This window comes from Tamandua tetradactyla, chromosome 24 (assembly GCF_023851605.1).
Source record: "Tamandua tetradactyla isolate mTamTet1 chromosome 24, mTamTet1.pri, whole genome shotgun sequence".
In the NCBI taxonomy this organism is placed as follows: domain Eukaryota; kingdom Metazoa; phylum Chordata; class Mammalia; order Pilosa; family Myrmecophagidae; genus Tamandua; species Tamandua tetradactyla.
Window position 1 is genome coordinate 41480155 of NC_135350.1, and position 19529 is coordinate 41499683.

At 36.8% G+C, this 19529-nt stretch overlaps 1 protein-coding gene across 2 annotated transcripts in view; it reads right to left on the bottom strand.

The window, feature by feature from the left end:
- Positions 1–19529, bottom strand: part of ARHGAP24 (Rho GTPase activating protein 24) — a 539804-nt gene that overhangs the window by 277424 nt on the left and 242851 nt on the right. For both annotated transcript variants that reach the window (XM_077142939.1, XM_077142942.1), the window contains exon 3: positions 12457–12544. In XM_077142939.1, the coding sequence (XP_076999054.1) occupies positions 12457–12544 (88 nt within the window). The remainder of the gene's footprint in view (positions 1–12456; positions 12545–19529) is intronic.

Below are 19529 nucleotides of genomic sequence, written 5' to 3' on the forward strand. Positions count from 1 at the left end.
CTGAAGTTTCCACAAACCGCGGTTGCAGACTCACTGGCTTTGGGAAAGCCTCCTTGATTATTCCAGTCAGCATTGCCCTTTTTGCTTTCTAAATTTCTACTGTCTTATAATACCATGTAAGAAAATTCCATTCCTATTCTAGCACTCATTTATATGTGGCACTATACAGCCAATTGTTCCAAAATGTGGCTACTTTTTAGTAAGCTTCACTCAGGACGAGATACAGTGCTGAATGTTCTGCATATATCAATCTCCCTCCGTTCTCACCACAGTCTTATTTCATAGGAAATTGCATCTTAAAGAGACCAAGCAATGAGCTCAGGTGGCAGAGCTGTAATTTAATTCTAGTCTTGTCTGAGTGCTCACTGATAGAGAATTTTCATACCTCTCTCCCATTCCTACATTGGCCTTAGGGTGAAGGATCTCCTTTTCACCATCAACTCCTAGCTTGATTTTTCCCTGAGGTATTTCTCTTTTTTTAAAGTATTTTTATTGCTACATTTTCACACACATAAAGTCCAACCAAAGTATAAATCAATGACTCACAATATCATCACATAGTTGTGTATTCATCACCATGATCATTTAAAAAATATTTGCATCGCTCCGAAAAAAAGAAATAAAAAGAAAAAAGAAAAATCTCATACATCTCATACCACATACTCTTCCCTCTCATTGACCACTAGTATTTCAATCTACCCAATTTATTTTACCCCTTACTCCCCCTATTAATTATTATTTTTGTCCCCATTTTTTACTCATTTGTCCATTCCCTGGATAGCAGGAGTATAAGACAAAAGGTTTTCACAATCACACAGTCATATTGTAAAAGCTAAATAGTTATACAACTGTCTTCAAGAATCAAGGCTACTGGAACACACTTCAACAATTTTAAGCACTTCTCTCCAGCCACTCCAATGTACCATAAACTAAAAAGGTATATCTTTATAATGCATAAGAATAACAGCCAGGATAACCTCTCAACTTTGTTTGAAATCTCTCAGCCACTGAGACTTTATTTTGTCTCATTTCTCTCTTCCCCTTTTTGGTCAAGAAGGCTTTCTCAGTCCCATGATACTGGGTTCCAGCTCATCCTGAGAATCCTGTCCCAGGTTGCCAGAGAGATTGACACACCTGGGAATCATGTCCCATGTGGAGGGGAGGGCAATGAGTTCACCTGCCAAGTTGGCTGAGAGAGAAAGAGGCCACATTTGAGCAACAAAAGACATCTCTGGTGGTGACTCTTTGGTGTAATTACTAGTAGGCTTAGTTTTTCCTTTGCAGGAATAAGTTTTATAGGGGAAAACCTCAAGATTGAGGGCTCAGCCTACTGAATCGGCTGTCCCTACTGGGGAATCAGGAATTCCCCAGATAAAAAAGTTTAATATTTCATATTTTCTTCCCAGTCCCCCAAGGGGACTTGGCAAATATTATTTTATTCTCTGCCCTAATTACTCTGTGATATATCAGGGCATCATACTAACCTGATCAAACCAACGAGATCATATGCCCTATTCAAGATTCCATGTAATTACAGTGTTCAAATAAACTGACAATACAAGTTAGATAATGTGCTACCCAGAGTATAAATTTTGTACCAAATAAACATCTCTTCCTCTGGTCTCATACAGAAGCTGAAATTTTAAAATATGTACCATATCATCCTTTATTCTTGTTTTCTCTTTCAGATTGTTTTTTGTTTTTTTTTTTTTTTTTTTGAGGAGGGTCTACTCAGACATGGCCAACCCCAATCAGATTTTCCCAGTTCAGACAGGCCCACATGTCATGAGGAGAGCATATAGTACCATGTTTCCCTGAGGGTGAGATCCAGTAGCTTTGTCAGACTTTCCAATGAAGCCTCTAGACTCCATGCTTTTCCTATTCTGCCTATCATGTGGCACTTGTCTGCCCACAGCTTCCCACCATCATTAAGTCATGCAGTGCCTTTAATTTTCAGCAGCCTCTTCCTGCCAGTGGTGTGGTTGAGACAGAGGCTGGGGTAAAGGGCAGGTTTAGGTTGCTTCTGTTTCCCAGCCCCTGCAGCCTGAAGTTCCTGAAGGAGGGCCTTCATTTGAGCTGATACCTGCCCCCTTCTCTTGGGGAAGATACACCCTTGAGGGAATTAATCCCGTTCACCTGACTAGCTACTTTGTCTCTCAGACATGCCTGAGGCAGTGCTGGAGCTTGAGTGTTCTAGCAGTTCTATCTAATGAGCCATTAAGAAGTTAAAAAAAGAAATCCTTTTCAGAGTCAGATCCCCGCTACCTGGGTTTGCCAATCAAGAGCTGGAGTTGGTAATATGGCTCTATGTGTCCCTAGGCTCAATGTGCTCCCTTTTCTTGGTATCCAGCCATTTTCCAGTACTTTGTGCTGTCCAACTCAAAAAGCCTCTGTTCTGTTTTGTTCTTCATCAGTCCCACACCCTCTCGGCCAGGATGAAATCTCCTGGTTCCTTTAGTGCTTACACCAGATTTATCTGTGCACAGGACCTGTTTACAGAAGTCAGAATTTATTATTTCTGCAATTGGAGCTAGGTTGAGGTCATTCCTTGCTACTACTAAGGTCTGTTTCCCAGCCTGCCATGCCTGTCGGGGAGGGGACCAGCCTCCAAGGCTTGGAAGACTTACAGTTCTATATGGATATCAGCCATTTCACCCATTCCAGACTGGTGTATGATGTGTGTCCAGTCACTGATGTCCCCCCAGAGTTGTTCCTTCTAGTTCCTGGCTATTTACTAGCTGCTCTGGAGGACAAGCTAAATTCTACACCTCACTATGCTGCCATCTTGCCCTACCATCTCCTGAGTATTTCTCTTACTAGGACACTGGGAAACAAGACAAGAGCTTCTGCTCTTTCCCTACTTTCCTACATTTAAGGCAAACCATATTTACCAAGTACCCAAAATGTGTACTTGGGTCTTAGGTAGCTTTACTTTAAGTTGCCAGTTTTCTTAATTAGGGAGGAGGGATTTCAGTAGGTGGGACTATGTATTTTGGGGGGCTCCAGAACTTCTCAGGGTCTCTAATGAACAATGTCTTGGGTCTTTCAGGTCTAGTAATGTAGCTATGAAGATTGAGAGTTTTCAGGAGAGCATATTTGAAAACTAAACAAGGCCAGATGAACACCTCACAGACTAGTCAGCAAATAAAAATAACATTTTGAACGTAGGAAGGCTGAAAGCCCAGGAAGGCTTTATTGAGCTGTAGAAAGTCCACTTCTCACAGTGTGAAACATTCAGGATCATTTCATCATTTGAAAAGAAAAGAAAAAAGCCTTTCCTCGTTTTTTGAGAGTTGGCATAGGACATAGCAATATGTCAGTTTTATCCTTGCTATAAGTTTCCCACTCCTAATTATCAGCAGCTGTTTTGCTGTATACTCATTTTCCTTCTTCTGATATATTGATTCCTTTTTCGTGAAGGATGATTTCCCTTTCTCATTCCCATACAATTTCTATCCTATTGTTTGTTCTCTCCATTGGCCATCCACTCACCCAAATGCATTCTTTGTCTAGCTGAGATACAGCTCAAAAATCTCTACCATAGAAAAAGTACGGACTGGAGAAACTCTTTTATTCTTAATAATAGCAGTTGACATTTGTTTAGCACTTCATGTCTATTTTCCTAGCCTGATTCGATTGCAAAGCCTTTTTCAATAATTGGATAAAAGAGACAGGTACTCCCAAACAGCCGGGGAGCTTACATAATTAAAACCATGCCACAAGGAACTAGGGGGAAAATTACATTTATTCCTGCCCAAGGACAAATGACTTGTAAATAAATAGTTTCTAGAGCAATAAAAGGCACTAATGGTTGTAGCAATGAAGGACTGAAAGATGAGGCAATGAGGACTACTTTTAAAGGATACAGAGTCTGTGAAGGTAATGAACTACTCCAATCTTCAGTCTTCTAAAACATTGAGAAAATATGCTACGATAAAGTAAAAAAAAATCCAGGCTGAAACACTCTTCCAATTTTGACTAATTCAAGCAATAATTCCATAGATGATAAAGCTAAGGCCTAGTTTATGCATTAATTTAACAAACATGCCCTGAGCATTTATTATATAACAGCAACTCTGCTAGCACTAGGGATACAGCTATGGAATGTACTGTCTCTATTCTTAAGAGTTTCAATTTGAAAGGGGAAGGAAGAGAATACAGACAATATAGGAAATGTGAGCAACAAGAGGAGAGAAAGGAAATGCAGAGTATACTGATTTTTAAACTCAGCCTCATTTCTCCTTTTGTCACCCTCATTTCTTTTAACTCTTGAGTATGTGCCTTCTGTGAGACAAGATAATAAACTTACCCATATTCTTATTGGTATACAAAGGCCATTTTATGAGGCCTTTGTGTGGGCTCAGATGGGTGTGCAGTCTGGTTTTAGCATTTACTAGAAATGTTGATTTGAACAATTAACCTCTTTGTATCACAGTTTACCATTGCAAAGAATAGTATCCATTACAAAGTGTAGTCATATTCAATGAGCTGTTATCTGTAATGCCTGACATATGTATCAGTACAGGGTATGACAATATCTCAGTAAACTTTAGCTACGAATACATGGGAGTACATCTTATACTGATGTTAAAGGGGTTGGGGGTAAGGAGATGTTAATTTATGAGTGGTAGGGGAAATAAACTACCCCTCTGATAAAATAAGTTGCTTGCTTTACCATTAGATAAAGTATTGTCAATTTTTCTGTGAAAGGTTTAGATTTTTAAGATGTTAATGTAAAAAGGAAGGAGGATTAAAGATACAGTTTCTTCAAATTTATTTGCTCTTGTGGGGGATGCTTTCATCTCAGAATTCTTAAGAATATCTCCCTGAACTTGTGTACACTGAACACAATATAGGAAGTGTTTTTTTGTGTGTGCCAGACACACCCAATCTCCTATTAATAGCATTCATATCTTTATATAAAGTCACATAACAGTTTTCAGCCCTGGTCAGAATCTAGAGTTCTAAATGTGCTAAGACAGGGTTTAAAAGAGAGAATTTCAATTTGGTCACTAACACTTTTTAGATTCATCAGGACAGAGATGAAAAAAAAAGGTGTTATTCAGGGATGGAGCTTCTAAATACAAACATTGACAATAGCCCCTGAGTCATAATTTTGAAGTAGTGGGTGATGCCATGGCCTGGGGAGACAGGCCGTCTCAGAGTTCTAATTCTGACTCTGGTGGCACCAGTGGGGATTAGTATTGATATTAGAATGTTCAGCATCCTTTCACTAATTTCTCTTTTTTAATCTAGCACGGGGGTTGGCAGCCACAGATCATGGGCCAACTTCGGCCTGCTCTTTTTAAAATGATTGGAAAAAAATTAAAAGAATACTATTTTTTGATACGTGAAAATTATACATAATATTGATATTTCAGTGTCCATAAACTTTTATTGAAACAGAACTATAGCTATATGTGTATATGTTACACAGGCAAAGTTGAGTGTTTGAGGAGAGATGCCATGGCTTGTCAAGCCTAAAGTATTTGCTAATTGGTTCTCTACAGGGAATGTTTGCAGACCTCTGGTTAGCATATAAAGATAGTGCATGAATCAACATGTCTACAAATGCTGTAAGAGAACACTTCTCAAAAGATACTTCTCATAAGCATGATCCTAAGATAACTCTTTGATTCAGTTCATGACTACCCCAAGTGCCTTTTGGTTGAAATGACATTAGCTAGAATTTCAAAGAATTAAAAACATTTTTATATGCTCTTTATAACATTTTAATAACGTCTTTCAAGCACATATTTTAAAGCATTTTAACTAGGAAAGGAATTTTGAAACAACTAGCCTAGATTTTTTTTTTAATAAAAGAATACATAGTAGCTAAAGCATGCTGATTTTTACCAATGCATTTATTTAATTCATGTTCAGAACTAGTTGTGGGCACAGAATTTTATTTCATACTATAAACGACTCCTACTCACATTCTCTAAATGATTTGCACACATTAAAACTGCTAAGCAAAACAAAATTACAAGCTTCAGGGCTGCCCACAAACTTAGGCACACAAAAAAAGAGATTGTCACAGTTGCCTTTGGGATAACAAATAAAATTACATAGATTTAACTTCTAGTGCTCACACAGAGAAGGAAAAAAGTTAAGATAAAGGGAATGTTGTAAAATTAAATTCCTTAGCAGCATATTTAACTAGTGATCAAGAAAATGACATTTTATGTCAAAACATTATTAAAATATCCCTACATTTTCATATAAAATGGATGCCAAATACAAGCTTACATTTTAAAATGATAATGAATTAACATATCTACTGATGTCATTTGCTCACCCCAGAAGGAATGGCACATACACCCAGGGTCAAGGAAACTTTTATTGCTGATGTCATGTCGATTGCTTAAAAACTCAATAATTGGTCAAGCTTTTTAAGTTTACAGAGACACTCTTTAATATCTCTCAGAACTATTTCTTTTTCAGTTGGCCTAATATATAGTGCAGCTGTACTGACCATCTAAGTAGGTTCAATTTTTAGTGAATCAAAAATTTTATAGCCTCCAGACTCTTGAAATATTATACACAGGAAATGTTATTACGTAAATTCATGAAATAAGGCTGCAGGATTACACAGCCAAAGAACAAGGAGAAAGAATAACTGAATAAGGGGATAAAAGTTAAAATAAATGACAGTATACCACACAATTACAAATAACAAGAGAAAAATGTATCACGTTTATACATGTATCTATACAGATGAAATAAATAGTTGTGTAGGAACATGGAAATAAATAGTTAAATGTAGAAAGAGATACAGATAAAGAGATTAATAAAGTCTCTGGCCCCCAAATATAGACAATGGTTTTTAACCTAGAGTCTTTGGATGGGTTTCAGGGAATCTCTAAAGCCCCCCAAAATGTTTACAATTTGGGCAGGTATATGCATTTTTCTGGTAAAAGGATCCATATAGCCTTTACTGGATACTGTAAAGAACCCATGTCCTCTAGCTTTTCACTTAGCTCCCAAGAAATCCTGAGGGAAATTATTAGAAAGATGGATCAGCTAACACCTTCACCTTTTTTGAAGGGCTTAATTTCTTTGCAATTCCAGTCAGATCAAAATGACTTTAAATTATCCTTTAAAATTTCTCCTTTTCTCTTTTGTTTCCATGGCTACCTCTTCATCTCTCATCCCCTTTTCTTCTGTGTTCGCCTCTTCTTTTCCTCCCTAGGGGCAAAGAAGAGGTTAAAAAAACCTCCAAGTTTTAGTTATTATTGACTTGGGGCCCTGAGCCAAGATGGGGCTTTTGGGGGCCAGGAATAATGACAATTGCTGCTGACACCCATCATAGGTATTCAGATCAGGAAACTGATTTCCGGCAAATGATTGCTATCAGATGTGTTTGTCGGGGGCTAGAGAATGAGTGGTAGAAGAAGCATAGAAGAAGTTTGTGAAGAAGCTGAGAACGATTCCAGCAACATGACTTCTGCAGTGAAATAACTGGACCCTGGCATGTAAGAGTTTTTCTGTAGGAAAAAAAAACACTTAAAGATGCAAATTCCTCCTTTCCTAGTTATCCACGTATTAGTAAGGTCACTGCAGACAAGCGTGTTTTTCTCTCCACCATTTCATGACAGTGTAGCTGTGGTCTTAGAATACATTTTCAAAAGAAGTAAAGTGGGCATCCTTAGTGTCTATTTTTATGGTGGACTCAAACATAGAGATGCCAATAAATGAAACTGCCTGTTCTCACTTCAAGTCCCAAAGCTTAGACTTGATGAATGAGCTGAGTTGAAATGCAACTTTGTCCATTTCAGTTAAAACAATAACTTCACATGTTTGCAGTTCAGAAACTATCCTCTAATAGTTCATAATTTTCAGAACACACACACACATACGTGACTCACAGAACCTCTCATTGGAATTTTCTCTGCTCTGTGGTAGAGAAATGCTTCACTACGGTGTATCTGTCCTCCAACCCCTCATCAATGATTGATGCCTGTAAACAAAGCTCGGACCCTCTTGCCTCAAATTGGAACAACTTGGAGGGGTATCCTATCTCCAGAGCTTCCCCATAGCATCAGCTGACACCTCAGGTGCAATGGCACAGGGGGCCACTTTCTCTCTCTGCCCATTCCTGCCTTCCCCCCTTTCTTACAGATGAAGTACCTGCAAAGAGCACTCCTCAATAAGCATTCTACACATAGTTTTCCATTAGAGTGTTTTCCTGGGAATCTAATCTGCAATTATAGGTAGATATAGATACGATGTATTTTCTTCATTATCCTGGAATTGCTACTTAGAATCAAATCTGAAGAAAAAAGTGCTAAAATCCCACATCCTCAAACCCCAATGGAAGTTGTGTCCAGATACTTCCTTGCAGGGCCTACCCAGAAAGCATTTCAGAGAAGGAAACCAAATCCCAAGTCTCTGACCCTGACTTTTAGAAGGGGAAGACTGGAAAAGAGGAAGTGCTACATGGAGAAAGCAGTTTTCATGATAAAGACCATTTTCTGAGAGGGAGGGCAAGGATTTGTCTCAACAACCAAACATTGTCAAGAATGTACAAGAGTTGTTCATAAATTGTGGCATTTGTCAGAAGTGTCACTCACGCCTCCTCTAAGTTTGGGATGCATAATTGCCTCTGAAACTTGTCCACTGAACCTGCTGGGAGCTAAAGCTGGTACTCCATGAGGAAAGGAACAAGGTGGTGTGGTTGGTGAAAAGAAAGAAGTGAAACAGTCTGCATTACCTTAATTTTGTAAGTAAGGCCACATGAGTTTCAAGCAGAAAGAAAGAAGCCAGCCTTTGAGCCTTTGTGTTGGTGCCCATCTAACAATATCATCCACAAAGTGGGACACTAAGAAATCCACAAACATACCCACTGAAAGAGCCAGCATTTGGAGAAGAATGTAATGACAGGTCAGTATTAAGGGGCTAGCCCAGCAGTAGTGTCCATGCAGGAGGTTCTCTGTTTTCTTCCTTTCTTCTCTTTCTTATCACCAGAGAGCAAGGCAGAGAAGTGCGGAATGGAATCACATGAGGAGCTTCTCCTCCACTTCTGCCAACAGAACTACAAGCAGGTCTTTGTTTAGCCAGAGAAAGGAAGTATCCTACACAGCAGGAAACAGGAGTTTCATATAACAAAGTTGGGGGCAGTTATTAACAATCACTTAATATGATTGAGATGCCCCTATAAATACATGTGCTTCAATAATATACTTCAATATTCAATAAATATCTATTCAGCATCGTGTGTTACATTGTGCCAGATGTTAGGGTCACAGTAAAGAACAAGAAAGATGTGGTTCCTAACCTTTTAGAGTACATACTCCTTTGTTTCTTTTGGCCTCTTTCTATCTCTGACTCACTGTTTCTCCCAACGAGAGACCATTCTCTGCGAAAGTTAAGGTGTCATCATTCAATTAATTACTCTTCTTCTTTATTCACAAGAAAACTTCACTAGCCTACATTTTGATAAGCAAAGATCACCTTCATTTTCTTCAAACCATAAATTCAAGATTTGTCAACATTCCTTTCTCAACCATAATTCCCCAAAACCTAGCACTTGACCATAAAAGTTCACTCATCTTAAATTTGACATGATTGACAGTGAAGTCTTCAAATTTGCCAATTTGGCGGACATCTTTGTTTAAAATAAGAAGTAGGAAAACAGGAAAAAATTGCTGTGAAATGTTGCAAATAATGGCCTTATTCAGAGGGATAATCCATTTCATTGGATGATAAATTTGTGAGAAATTAACCTTAAATTAAGATGCATTTTTCCAGATAGGTTTTTACAAAAGCCTATGCCCTGCATAGAAATACATTATATAAACAAATGCAAATAAGTGATATACAAAGACTGAAGACCTTCAATTCTGTTGAAAATTCTTGTTTTTGGTTTATTTGCAGATGATTATTTCTTAGTTTTATAGGACATTTTGGGCTAACATAAAAACAAAGACAAAGCAAAAAGCCCTACCCATATAGCATATATAGATAAATTATAAATGTATGCAGTATATAGCACACAGGTAGATAAACTATACATACACCCACACTGCACATGCACAAATGTGTGTGTGTGCGTATGTGTGTGTGTGGTGTTAGATACATGAAAAGAACTTACTGGAAGCTTTTGTAGTTTTGTTGAAACTCATTATGAGCAGGAAGAACTAAGGTATTTAATCCTTTCTTACTCACTGATATACCTTTGGTAGTGGGCTTGAGGTACTTGACTGTAAAGACAGAAAAGTGTTGGATCTGTACACATCATTAGTAGGATAGGTTTTCAAAAGGAGTGATCCAGAGAGTTCATGGAGAAAGGCAATGTGTGTGCTACGAGGCACTGCAGTCTGCAGTGTGTTATGAGGAGCCACTCTATTCAAAGGCACTGAACACAGTCCGCAATCCTTCCTGCCTTTTATACTTTCTGACAAGTAAAAATATTCTGTTGCAATTCCTCAGATGCAATCTCAATGCCAACTTTTACCACAATTGGGAAAATTAGAAAATATTCTCTTGTCATTCTCGTTTGCAAAGATAAATGTCATGTTATTCCTGAATGCTCCTAAAATGATTTGAAAAAGTTGATGAAAAGCATGTGATACAGATCCCCATATTCCCGTACATGTACAGAGGTATTTGTCTGGAAAGTCTGTTCCAGTGTCAGAGGCACACCAATAAAGCCTCAAGTGACCAAAATTAATGATGCAGACACTGAGTTGACAACATTGCTGCAGTTCCAACTCTCTCTACAAAGAAGCATTTGGCACAGTTCTCTTCTCCACAAGACAATTCAGAGTTATAAAACTTTACTTGAAGATACCACATATTGTGTTAATAATTCAGGGAGCACCTTTTCAAATGACTATGGGCATATTGTTCTTACTGCCGTAATTATAGCAACAAGATTGAATTTCCTTCAGCAATTTTATTCTGTAAGGGCAACCTTCGATTCCATATCACACAGTCTTAAACTTTGTCAGTTTTGCTCATCAAAAGCCATTAAGTCATATACACTACAAGTGAAACAAATGCCCTAAAACAGCAAACTTATTGGAGAGCAGGTCTTATCCATGACTTTCTGGACTCAAAGATACAGCTCTCTCTAGGACAATCTTGTGAATATCCATCTATGTTATTTGAAAGTATCTTCACCAAAAATGAAACTTCCACTCAGCTATAAGACTGAATGAGAGAGTAGACTCTACTGTTATTGGAAAGCTCTCAGTTTTATACCATGCTCATTTAAAAGATAACAAATACTAATGCTTGGAAATGAGTAGGGAAGAAATTTCCTCTACTGGTATTTCAAAGACTGCAACATCTGGAATCTGATTCCATACAAGGTACTCCACAAAGAAGTAAGAATAAAAGGACTTGAATAGAATAAACAAGACTCAGGTTTCTTACAATATGTTTTCCCTGGAGGGAACAAATAACACAAGGCATCTGACTAACCTTTCTGCACTTGAACTGCATTAATTAGCATTTAGTCACGGATTCCATTGAGAGCCAGATGAACTCCGTGCTGCAGCTGTTGTCATTGAGGGGAGAAATAAGCTTTCACAACTTAGACTCGCAGCATTTATAAACCCGGGGAAAATGTTTTATTGACTGCGTTTGTACCAGCATTATTGATATACATTACATATTACTCATCCAAACAAATTCACACCAACCTTAGATTGTGATTAAATCATCTGGAGCAAATGCTATAAAAACCACATTCCTAACTGCCATGTTCTCTCATCGTGAGATGAAGAAGAACTGATCAAAGAAGCAGATGATGTCCTTGAAGAAATTGTGGCTAGGTTAGTCAAATATATACGTGGAGAGCAGGTACACTGAGACAGATGAGTAAAAATAATTAGAAAAAATGAACAGATATTGAAGAACTTGAACTGCAGGATTTGATGACTTGGCAGAGATGTTGTCGGTTCTGCAAGCACTCAGTTTTACCACATGCCCATTTTAAAAGAATGAGCGTGTGGAAGAGGTGGGTTAGGAGAAAAGCTGAAGTACAGAACTGTAATGCTTACTCATTTCAGTTTTTTGTTTTGTTTTTATAGCAAAGGCACTTCTGAGACATGAAGTTTTATAAGGGAATATGCCAAAGAATCAGTTGAGCAAAACAGTCTACCTGTAAAACCTTGTCAAATATACCACTAAAGCACTGAAAATAATTTTTTCCCAGTATTGTCTTACAAGTGCTATGTCATGACTTCTGATCAACTTTAGAGTTCCATGGACAAATAGAAATCCAATAGTCATGGAGCAAAAGTGTGTGTGTATGTGTGAGCATGCATTAATTTATACCAGTGTAAACCTGGGCGTCATTATCTGCGTGAATACCAACAACATTTGAGACTCGCCTTCTCTAATCAATATTTCAACCACCATTCAAGGAGAATAAAGCTTCTCTAACCAGTCTTTGCCTTAACCATCATGGGATGGCAATGATTTAATAAAACCAGAAAGGTATCCTACCTGGAATTACTTCAAAAAGGAATTTCCCTGGACTTTCTTCATTGCAGGGATGTTCAATGACTTTATTTCCAGGAAGAAAAATAGTACCCTGTGAACACAAATACCCCAAACATCAACATCATCAGATAGAAAGCATCACATATCATCATCATCATCTTTCATCAAACATCTGAGGCAAGTCTATAACCTGGTATGTTCCGGGTTATATCAGAATTAATGCATATCAGAATTACATGCACTCAACATCCAAAATAATATTTGTTGGGCAGCTAATATGTATGAGACTGTACTAGGTGCTAGAATCATTTTAAGCATTAATTTCTTAAAAGCTTTTTACATGCTAAGAAATTTTACCGAGCATTCTACCAACATCAAATTATTTAATTCTTAGAACAATCTTATGAAGTATACCTTATTATTTCTTAGAATAAAAACAAGGTATTGTTTTCCCCATTTTACTGCTGTGAAACCAAGACAGAGACATTAAATGACTTAGCCAAAGTTGCAATTAGCGTTCTTGTAATTATCCTTCCTCTCTCTTGAACTGTTCGAGTTCCTTCTTTAGTGGATCACTCCTATCAGTAATGAGACACATTTATAAGTCTAACCCATTTTAAAAATCATCTTGACTCCACCTCCCCTCTAGCTATCATTCTATATTTCTCCTGGCCTAGCCGTAAGTAGTCTATACTTAACCTATTTCATCATACGTATATACTGCAGCCTGGGCGGTATACCCATAATTCCACTTAAATGACCCTCGTAAACTGGATCCTTGACAATTTTCAACCCCTTGACCAGCTTCACTTCCAAGCAGCATTAACGCTATTGGCCACTCTTTCTTGACGAACCTTCTTTTCTTGGTATCTTGGTTTTCTCTAGGTATTTCCCTTACTTCTATGAGACTAAGTCTCTTTAGCTGATTTTCTTCTCTAACTGGCCTTTAAGTATTAGAGTTCTCAAAACTTTATCCAAGTACTCTTTCTCTTCTGACTCTATACTCTCTTCCTCTAAGCTATGTCATCCTTGCCTATGACTCATATATTCAACCATAAGCCAATGAGTATCAGATTTGTTTTTAACTCAGAATTTCCCTCTGAACATCAGGCTTTTTTTTAAAAAAAACTTGGGCAGGCACCGGGAACTGAACCCAGGTCTCCAGCATGGCAGGCGAGCGCTGCCACTGAGTCACCCTTGCCCACCCAATATCAGACTTTTATATCCAAGAACTGATTTGACATTTCCACGTAGATATCTCAAATATATCTTAATCTCAATGTGTCCAAATTAAAATGCAAGTAGTTCATTTGCATTTCCTAGTCTCCTAGCTCAGCGAATGGCACCATCTTCCAAGGAGTTGAAAAAGACAGAAATAGAAGATTCATTGTTGACAAACTCTACTCTCCCTCTATTCCTGCAACCAATGCAGGGCCTCATAAGCAACCTTGAATTCCCCATAATGCTTTACCAACTTCCAATCCAGTTTTTTTGTAATATAGCCAGACAGATCTTTAGAATCAGAAATATGATCTTGTAACTTTCCTGCTTAAAAATATTCAATTCTTTCATTTAGTCCAGAATAAAACTGTGGTGATCTATAGGCTAATTTTTCTACTCTTAAGTTTACTTTCTATGATCCAGCCAACTGCCTTTCTATAAATGGCATCCTGTGCCCATCTAACTTAGGACTACATTCTTCCCCAGGTTAATTACTTCTTCTTTTTCAGATAAACTATATCTAAAATACATTTGCATGGTTCCCAGTATTTTTCCTTGACATATTCACCACCACCATAATCATGTTATTTCTAGGATCATTTGATGAATGTTTCTCTCATTAAACTGTAAGGGAGCTCGGATAATATGTATTTTGCTCCCTAATTTATCACCAATGCCTACATTTTTGCCTGGACTATAGTAAATGCAAAAAAAAAAAAAATTGTACCATTGAGTGAATGAGCACTGTTACTATAGTAAAGTCAATATTCAAAACCACACATGCTGGATTCTTTCCACTCTATCATAGTGTGCATTTTACTTAGCTTGATACAATATTTAGCTAAAATTATATTTTACTCAACTTTTACCCTACCTTGTTTGAAGAGAAAATTATATCCATCTACTTTATCCTTCCTCCTGGGCTTAGAGTGATAAAGTGCAAGACTCTCTAACCAAAACCCAAGGAATTCTAGGTTAGAAGTGTTCCTCTCTACATTTTACAAGGTGAGATGCTTCAGGCAATGTCTTTGTTTTCTTCCTGCAGGAAGTGAATTTTCCTATTTCTCATTATATTTAGAGTCTTCTGGCCTATAGCTCCCTTTCTGTTTACTGAGAGACTTCCAGTAACTTTTCAGATTACTGAGTATTTCAGATTACTAAGTAATTTACAAGTATCAATTACAATTAAGACCTTTCGTTTATGTACCAGTTTAAATCTTACAAGGCGATAGAATGAGTTCTTTCAGGTACATGAGTGTATTTTACTTACTGTAATGTTTTAGTGATTAATTCAATTTGTCATTTCTCTTAGTTTTAAAACATAGCCTCTAATCTTCTAGATAAATATTGTATTCATTTTATACATGTGTATATGTATGCATGCATGGATGGCTCTTAAATAGAGCCAAGACTCTACTTGGGCTCTTAAACTATACATGCACCATATACATCAAACACAGGGCACCCGCCTACAAAGAAACACATTCATGAAATCCCAAAATGCTTCAGTAGGTAATTACAGTAATGAAAAGACTCAAGGTAATGCTAAATTTTACTGTCTTTTGCGTACGTGTCAAATAGTTACCTTCTGCTGAAACTTTTATTTTCATTTACAAATTTGATATTATAGAGTTTCTATATTTTGATAGTTTTCCAAATAAATTGTGAAGCAAAAATAATAGTTTAAATATCAGTAGACAATGTTTAGAATAAGTTATACTGTCACTGACAAACATTTACTGTGGATAATTCACTAAATCATTCAGCGATAAAATTAAAATCATCTAATTTAAATGGTTAACTTTATCACCTTGTAGAGAAACAATGTCCATAATAAAAAGAAGTTTCTTAATTGTCATAGTTATTTTCAAATTATTCAGCAACATTTTTATTGCTAGTAAAATTTAGGTCAACAAAAACATGTATAATTTTTTCAACATAGACAACCAATATTAACACCATGCACATCTTTTATTATGCCAATGTAACAACCTACATCATTTTTAAAAAGTTGAATAGTACATGTATACTTTAACACTCTGTTGTTGTAAATTGTTTATGGTTTTTATAAGTGTTACTATAAGATACATTTTAATTAACATCCATAACGGTGAATCTCTGAGGTTCACTTAATTTAGTCTCTTAGGACAAATACCTAGAGAGGGATTAGTGGTCAGTATGCATGTATCATGTTTGTGTGGGTTTGGTTAATTCTTCAAAAGTTGCTCTAAATTAGCCCAAACATACAAGCAAACGAGTAATAAGTAAGTATAACTCAAGCATCTGATCTAATTAAAAGGTAATTTATTAAGAAACTACCATATGCTATATGTTATTTCTAGAATCATCTTGGGTAATATGAGTTGCACAGAAAAAACTTCACTTTCAATACAACAATAGCTACACAATTACCTAACTACAGAATAAGCAAGTGCCAAAGTAGGTCAAAAAGCAAACAAATATAATACAGGTTTAAGAAGAGGGAATCAAAAGGGCAGGAGAAAATGGTTTTGAAAAACAAATAAGGTTTTTAAGATTAAGAGAGTTAGGGGTAGTTTTCCAAAGTGGAGGAAATAGCATCACCACAAGCAGGAATTAGAGCCATATGTGGACAGCACATTAGAATAAGGAGAAGATTCATATAGAGGAATAACTAGGAAGTAAAAAATTGTTATGTTGAGGGTATGCTATGGAAAGTCTAAGCTAGTGTGGTAGATTGAATTATGTACCCTGATTTAGACAAATTCTTCATCTTAATCTGCATTCTTGTGGTATGAACCCATTGTAAATAGGACCTCTTGAAGATATCATATTTAGTCAAGGTATAGCTCAATTGAATGAGGGTGGGTCTCAATCTGGATTATTGGAAGCTTTATAAAGATGACCTGGAAGTCATAGTAACCAGATAGGAGAGGACCTCGTCATCTGACCTGAGGCAGAGATGCCAGTCAAGCAATTCCGAGGACTGTGGCAAACCAGCACCAGAATGCTATAGTCTTTGGGGAGAAACAAGTCTTGCTAATGGATTGATGTTGGACTTCTGGCTTCTGAACCTGTGAGTTGATAAATTTTTATTGTTGAAAGTCAAAACCAGTTGTGAGATTTGAGATCGTAGCTCAGGCAAAGTAAGACACCTAGGAAGAGGATGATGCATTTGATATCCATAGCAACTGTGAACCAGAGTAGATTCTTGAGCAAAAGAGACGTAATTTGTTACCAACATTGATAAATTTGACATAAGATGGCAAAGTCAAGACCTATGCAGAGGTGTTGACGGTGTAAATGGCAGTAAATCTGCAGTGGAGATGTATTATTAAAGATGTATTTTTAAAGAAATGTACAAAGAATCTGGTCATAGCTTAAGTAAAGGGAATGAAGGTGAAGGAAGAGTCAAGGATGACTTCAACTTGTTTCTACTGTCTCCCTAGAAGAAAAGTCAAATCTCTTAGATATGGGAATCAGGAAGGGTTCAAGCTCCACAAGGTTGATGCACTTGGGCCAAAATCTTGTGATATTCTTTAATTTCTATCAGTAGCTATGCTGGATATTCTCTATTTGCTTCTCCATGTCTTTACGCCACTCTTCTCCCTATTCTGTATCCCCAGGAGTTTAATCTCTATGAATTGCATGAACCAGACTCTTGTCCTCTGACTTTGGGTTGGATTTGGAGATCTCCACAACAGGAGATCGGAGAGTGACAAAAGATAAGTCAAGGTTTATATTTACCAGGCTCTCTCCTTTTTAGGCAGTATTTGGCCCTAGTTGCTTTGGCTACTGAAGGCCATATCTCCTACAAGCTGCCTTTTTTTTGAAGCTGCAGGCTTTCTCTGGTTCTAGTAGAGCTGAGGGTGGTTACTATTTCCTCCCCATATTTAGCCTCAAGGTGCTTTCATGATCTGTTGGTTTCTGTTATTCCTTCTGACATTTTACAAATGGTTTCTTTATTGCACTCTGTTCAACTCTCCCTTTTGAGGTGGAGACATCTGTTTCTTACTGGAATCCTTAGCGACAAAATATCCAGGGTACAAGTGCTCTGAGTTTTCTAAAAGGGTATGCTACTCCTATGATGTTCAATATGTCCCATCTCAAATTTTGCATGATCAGAGAGAAGCAGACCAAGTATAAGAAGGGGGTGTGATATTTTTGATAGGCATTCAGCACATATGGCAATAATTACATGGTGATAATTATTTACCATATAAAGGATGAAGTTACATTTATTTTTACTCCAGTAGGAAATATCCATTTTATTAGGAATCTTTAAAACTTCAAAATGGAGTAACATATGATAAGCTCAAAATCTTTTATAGTTTAACAGTTAAGACGTGGCAAGATCAAAATAATTGAATACTAGTATTTTGTTTTATTAACTAAAATTGCTATTAAAAAGAAACTTGTATAGAGGTGCAAGGGTAGTTCAGTGGTAGAATTCCCGCCCGCCATGTGGGAGACGCGGGTTCGATTCCCAGCCTATGCACTTCTCCAAAAAAGAAACAAACAAGCAAACAAACAAATGAAAAACCAAACAAAAAAAAAAAAATTCAACAAATGGCCCTGCAATTAGGGGATACTCACATGGAAAAGGAATGAAATGTGACACTGCCATACAGCATACATAGAAAAAAAAAAAAAGAAACTTGTGTAATTAATATCAGATGATTAAGTTAAAACCATAGATATTGAAGTAAGGATAGATGCTGCTGAAAATAGGCTTTGAATTTCTGAAATTTGCATTAGAAAAATAAATGCCTGGGCCATAGCTTTGTTAGTTTGGTGAGCACAATGAAGAGATTTCTTTTCCAACATGTGCAATGATCATGAGCAGCAGTAGAAATGAGGCAAAGTCTGTTTGACAACAAATGTGTGTTTTTTAATGAGACTATGCAGATGCTTGAAAATGGGGTCCAGGTAAATTAAATATGGTTCAACAGTTTTTAGTAGAGTGCTGACACTCTACTGGTAATTTTTTCTTCCACACATAGCAAATAATTTCTTTGCTGTGCATGGTAGGTATTTATCAAAAAATACCTGGTACTTTTCAGACCCTGTTCCACGCACGGAAAATGCAACGGTGAGAAAGGCAGGAACTTCCTGTCCTTGTACTCCTGGATTCTAGAATTAGAGGACAGGAATATGAAGAAAGAAATAGCAGTAAGCCTCTGCTATAAAAAAGAACCAGAATACCAAATGCTTATGAAAAATAAAGAACTGTATCCACCAATGCTTTGGACATGTACAACTTGTGGAAAATACGTAGTTTGTGGTTAAGTAAACTGATTCTGGAGTCAACTGTTTAGGTTCAAATTCCAACTCTGTCATCTACTAGCCACATGACCTCAGGTAGCATACTTAACCCTCCTATTTCTTAGGTTCTTCATCCTTAAAATAGGATAAAAACAGAATCTACTTTACAAAGTCACTGTGAATTAATGTATGAGAAGTTTGTAAAAAAAAAATTGCCTGGTACATAGCATATTTGTTAGTTGATTGAATATTAAAAAAACTTTCTTATATCCCAGAAATTTATTATTGAGATAATAAATGGCAATTACATAATGATGTTGTTGATAATGATGATTGCTAACCTTTCTTGCTATCACTTTCCTAAACAGTTTACATTCATTATCTCAATCCACAGAAAAACTCAACAACGTAGATTTTTTTCCTTTTATGAGGAAAATGAAGTTCAGGGATTGTTGAAAAGTTGATTTCTAATACATATTTATTTGAACAAAAACTAAATAAGGAAATGCAAGCATAACGTACCTTCTGATTAAGGAGTTTACTTTAGTCATTAATGCAATTTATGTTTCCATTTCAATAAATAATTCCTATTTGCAGATATTTAATAGGCT